The sequence below is a fragment of the Prunus persica genome, chromosome G7, assembly GCF_000346465.2.
Source record: "Prunus persica cultivar Lovell chromosome G7, Prunus_persica_NCBIv2, whole genome shotgun sequence".
In the NCBI taxonomy this organism is placed as follows: domain Eukaryota; kingdom Viridiplantae; phylum Streptophyta; class Magnoliopsida; order Rosales; family Rosaceae; genus Prunus; species Prunus persica.
In genome coordinates, this window is record NC_034015.1 from 4,413,515 (window position 1) to 4,419,194 (window position 5,680).

Genomic DNA, 5,680 nt, shown 5'->3' on the forward strand with positions numbered 1-5,680 from the left:
TAACTTCGACGTTGGGCGTATCCTGGTGGACACTGGCAGCTCGGTCAGTGTGATGTTTGCCGAGTGCTTCAATGAACTCCAGGTCCCGCCTCACCTCCTCGACCGAAGCATCACACCCCTTGTGAGCTTCTCGGGTGATGTGGTCCAGCCCATCGGCAGCATTCATCTCCCCATCTCAATTGGGGCCGCACCCTAGCGAACGACGATCACCACCCCCTTCCTTATCATCGATTGCCCCACAGCCTACAACGTCATCCTCGGCCGCCCAGCCCTGGCCCAAATGAGAGCTTTTATTTCCACGCATATGCTGCTGTTGAAGTTTCCCACTCCTAATGGCCCAGGCACGGTGCGCGGCGACCAACTCGGGGCCCGAAGCTGCTATGCTTCAGCAGTAAAATCCACCAATCGCCAACCTAGGAGCGAGGCCCTTTCGGTAACCATGGCTCCCGCCCCCCCTCAAGCTGGCACAGACCCACCTGAAGACCCAAGGGAGGAGTCCATCACACCGCAGGCCGAACCTATAGAGGACCTGGAGCTGGTTACCCTCCATGACGATATCCCGGATCGACAAGTCCGGATCGGCACCTCCATCTCGCCAGAGCTTCGCTCTGACCTGGTCGCCTTCCTCCGCCTCAACTCCGAAGTCTTCGCTTGGTCCTACAATGACATGCCTGGCATATCACCAGACATCATATCTCATAGGCTTAGCGTCAATCCTGCCGTCAGACCAGTCCGACAGAAGCGTCGCGCTTATGATCCCGAGCGCTATGAGGCCATGAGGGCGGAGGTGGAACGATTGAGTAGCATCGGATTCATCAGGGAGGTTGACTATCCTACATGGCTGGCTAATGTCGTGATGGTTAGCAAGCCAAGAAAGGGTTGGCGCATGTGTGTCGACTACACCAACCTTAATCGGGCTTGCCCAAAGGACAGCTTCCCGCTACCCCGCATTGACCAGCTAGTCGACGCCACAGCCGGCCACGCCCTCCTTAGCTTCATGGATGCTTATTCAGGTTACAACCAGATCTTCATGCACCCCGAAGATCAGGCCCACACCTCTTTCATTACGGACCGCGGCCTCTACTGCTATAAGGTGATGTCGTTTGGCCTCAAAAACGCCGGGGCTACTTATCAGCGTCTGGTGAATCAGCTCTTTGCCCCACTGATTGGCAATACCATGGAGGTCTATGTCGATGACATGCTAGTCAAGAGTCGCACAGCTGACCAACACATCCCTCACCTCTCTGCCATGTTCACCATCCTGAAGCAGTACAAAATGAGGCTTAACCCCACCAAATGTGCATTCGGGGTGGCTTCCGGCAAATTCCTGGGCTTCATGATCAGCCAGAGGGGTATTGAGGCCAATCCAGAAAAGATCCAGGCCATCTTAGATATGACAATACCTAAGACGGTCAAGGATATCCAAAGCCTTACAGGGCGTGTCGCAGCCCTGACCAGATTTATCTCCAAAGCCACTGACCGCTGCGCCCCATTCTTCAAGGCCCTTAAAGGCACCAAAAGAAACATCACTTGGACTGCTGAATGCGACACGGCTTTCAGCGAGCTCAAAGAGTATATGGGCCGGGCCCCTTTATTCTCAACCCCTGAGCACGGAGACATCCTCGTCATTTATCTCTCCATCTCAGCTTTGGCTGTGAGCTCTGTGCTCATCCGATCAAAAGATCACGCGGAGCACCCAGTGCATTATGTTAGTAAAGCATTGCAAGATGCCGAAGTTCGGTACCCAGACATCGAAAAATTGGCGTTCGCCTTGGTCGTCTAGGCAAGACGCCTCCGACCATATTTCCAAGCTCACACTATCCATGTCTTAACCAACCAACCACTCCGACAGGTGTTGCAGAACCCAGAAACCTCTGGGAGGCTGGTCAAATGGGCCATTGAAATGGGCGAGTTCGATATTCATTACAAACCCCGCCCGGCTATGAGGGGACAGGCCGTTGCTGACTTCCTATCCGAATTCACGGAGCCCCAAGCTTCCGCAGCTACCCAGCTCATAACCGAACCCAATCCCCCTCCCAGCCAGGACCAAACCCCCACCGAAGGCAATCTCGACCTAACCCAGCCCCTGTGGACCTTATTCGTAGACGGCTCTTCTAATGCCCAGGGCTGTGGGGCCGGCCTCGTTCTCATCTCCCCAGACAAGGTTGCCCTCGAGTACGCCCTTCGCTTCAAATTCCAAGCCTCCAACAATGAGGCCGAATACGAAGCACTCTTAGCTGGTCTTCGATTAGCCAAAGAGATGGATGCCAGGCAAATTCAGATATTTAGCGATTCACAACTCGTGGTCCACCAGGTCAACCAGGACTTCACGGCTAAGGATGCCTCTATGACGGCCTACCTCCAGCACGCTCGGCACTTGCTGGCAACCTTCCAAGCCCACTCTATCAAGCAAGTGCCGCGCTCCGAGAATAGCCATGCCGATGCACTAGCCAGGTTGGCATCAGCCCTGGAGCAAGGAATGGGTCGCCACATCCACATCGAGGTTTTGGCCCAGCCCAGCACACAAGCCCCACTCATCTGCACTATTGATCACAGCCCTACATGGATGGACCCCATCCTCCAGTTCTTACAGAACCAAACACTACCGGCTAATCCGGCAGAAGCACGACGCGTTCGCCATCGCTCCGCCCGTTACTTGATCATTAACGGCTCCTTATACAAGCGTGGTTTCAGCCTTCCTTACCTTCGATGCCTGACTCCAGAGGAGGGTCACTATGTCCTCCGAGAAATCCATGAAGGCATCTGCGGCAACCACTCGGGCGCACGCTCGCTAGCCCATAAAGCAATCCGCCAAGGATACTTCTGGCCTTCACTCCACACTGACGCCCAGGCCTTCACCCAGAAATGCGACAAGTGTCAGCGATTTGCCAACATCCCACAACTCCCGGCTGAACCGTTGACTGCCATGGTCAGCCCTTGGCCATTTGCCCAATGGGGACTGGATCTCATTGGACCGATGCCAGAGGGCAAGGGCCAAGTCAAGTATGCAGTTGTGGCCGTGGACTACTTCACCAAGTGGGCTGAGGCCGAGGCCTTGGCCACCATCACTGCGGCTCGCATCGAATCCTTTGTGTGGCAAAACATTGTATGTCGCTTCGGCATCCCCAACTCCATCGTCACCGACAATGGCCGGCAATTTGACAACGCCAAATTCAAACAATTTTGTTCCAACCTCAAGATTCGTCTGTGTTTCGCCTCCCCAGCCCATCCTCAGTCCAATGGCCAGGTCGAAGCCGTGAACAAAATCATCAAGAAGACCCTCAAGACAAAACTTGATAAAGCCAAGGGCTGCTGGCCAGAACTACTCCCAGAAGTACTCTGGTCCTACCGCACCACCTTCCGCACATCCACGGGTGAAACGCCGCTCTCCCTATCATTTGGAACCGAGGCCGTGGCTCCGGTAGAGATTGGCCAGCCCACATACCGAACCTCCACTTACGATGCCACGGCCAATGACGAGCAGTTGGCCCTCAACCTCGACTTCATTGACGAACTCCGGGACCAATCGAGCATGCGCAATGCCGCGTACAAGCAACGCATCGCCAAATACTATGACTCCCGAGTCAAGCCCCGTGCTTTCAAAATGGGGGACTGGGTCATGCGCAAGGTTTCCTTGGCTACCAAAAATCCTAACGAAGGTACCCTCGGCCCTACATGGGAAGGTCCTTACGAGATTATCAAAATCTGCCGCCCCGGCACTTATCAGCTTCGTGATTCCACAGGCAAGACGCTGCCTCACCCGTGGAATGCTGACCACCTCAAGTACTATTACAAGTAAACATATCTAGACCCTAGGACAATACTTTGGTCTTGATTATTTACTGTAAGTTAGACGTAAGGTATCTAGACCCTAGACCACTTGTACCTTCTGCCTTTCGGCATCTATTTCAATGAAATGCCTGACTCAGGCTCATTCTCATGAACTCACATTGTTATCATTTTTAACACAATTGATATCAAGCTAAGTTCATATCATAAATAAAAACAGCCTTGCTCCAGGCAAGGACAAATGTTCATACATAACCAAAATAAACAAAACAAACAAGTGTTCCAACACATTCACTAGAGTACAAAATAGCTATAACACATCACGAAGGCAACGCCTTCAGGACTCGGTCGAAGGGGCATCCTCAGTAGCCGGCTCAGCCTCTGGTGTCGGGGCGCTAGCATCAACAGGAGGGGTCTGTGCAGGAGGCTCGCCACTGGTGTCAAAGTTAATCTCCACCGAGGGGTTGAACCTAACCAACCTATCTTCCCAGCGAAGCTGCTCATCAACCAGTCGGTCCATGATATAGCTCTTCAGCTCCTCCGAGGATCGGAAGGACTCAATCGCCTCGACTCGGGCAGCAGCCACCTCCTCGGCCTTCGACCTCTTCAGCTCCTCCACCTCCCTGGCCAGGGCCGCCTTTTGAACCAGCAAGGCGTTCTTCTCTCGGATGGCCTCCTGCGCCTCCGCCATTTTGCTCTTGGCTAGCTCATCCCGCCTCTGCAGCCTCTGGATCTCCTTGTCAGCCTTGGCCATGCTGACGTACATCTCGCCAAAGGCCTGCAAAACCAAAACCATGTTAGTCAATCCACACAAAAATAATCCAACACAAGTACATTCAAAAAGGGCCTAAACACTTACATAGGCAGAGGTGAGGATCGTCTTTTGGGCCCGGTCAATGAAGGAAGAAGCTGGAGTCCTCGCCAGGGCCTCAGGGTCGCTCTTCACGCCTTCTAGGAAGACGTTCACTAAGGGCACCTCCTGCCGGTGCATAGCCAGGTTGACCTCCTTCTTCTGCTGGCGTAGCCTGCCGAAGTCTACCTTCTCTACCCCTTCAGCGAACACATCCTCCATGCCGAAGGGTAGCTTCGGCGGTGCTTGCAGATCAAAGGGCGGAAGCCTCGGCCCTGACCCCATCACATGCTGATGAGCCTCCTCCAAAGCCTTCCTCTTCCCCAGCACGTCCGCGACTCGACCCTCATCCTCATCCCTGGGTCGTTTTCCAGCACTTTTCTCAGCTTTCTTGGCCCGAGACTCCCTCAGCCGCTTCTGCATCTCGGCCTCATCAATGTCTACGGCCACCTTCGTGCTCCCCCTTATGATGCCAGCCACTGTCAAAACAAACAAAGCAATTCTATTACTCAAACTCACAAAGGTTCATCACACAACAAAAAGATAACCCAGGTACTTACTTCCTTGCAGCAGTTCGGACTCAAACAAATTCTTCTGCGTAACTAGGTTCCCGCACTCACGCTCAGTCTCTGATAGCTGCGCCCTCACCCACTCAACTTCGTCTTCTTGCTCCTTGGAGATAGGGCCCCACTTCACTGAACCTGCATCAAGAGTTAGAAACTACTTAGCCATTTACACTGGCACAGAGGAAGTACAGAACCAAAAATAGGAGCCAAAACAACACAATCAGGCATTGGACAATCTTAAGGGATGGGGCAAGGACCTATAGACTGGAAGTGGTAGGAATGTGCTGGACAACGCTCTTCCCTGGAGGACATTCCCAGTCCCCATAGGCCAAGCACCACCTGTTCCTCCAGGACTTTTGCGTTGTGGGCTTGTGTCCAATAAAATAGCCCCTCTCCTTCGCCTTTCGGCAATTAGCCTGTACCCAGCCAAAATTCCCCTGTTGCTTCGAAATGGAGTACAAGTACATGAACTGCT

General features: G+C 53.5%; 1 protein-coding gene across 1 annotated transcript; it reads right to left on the bottom strand.

Moving 5' to 3' along the window:
- LOC109950322 lies at positions 4,127–5,439 on the bottom strand. Its single transcript, XM_020568880.1, has 2 exons — positions 4,649–5,439; positions 4,127–4,567 (listed from the first exon to the last, which is right to left on the bottom strand). The coding sequence occupies exons 1-2, from the start codon at positions 5,060–5,062 to the stop codon at positions 4,127–4,129; spliced, it is 855 nt and encodes a 284-aa protein (XP_020424469.1). The 5' UTR covers positions 5,063–5,439.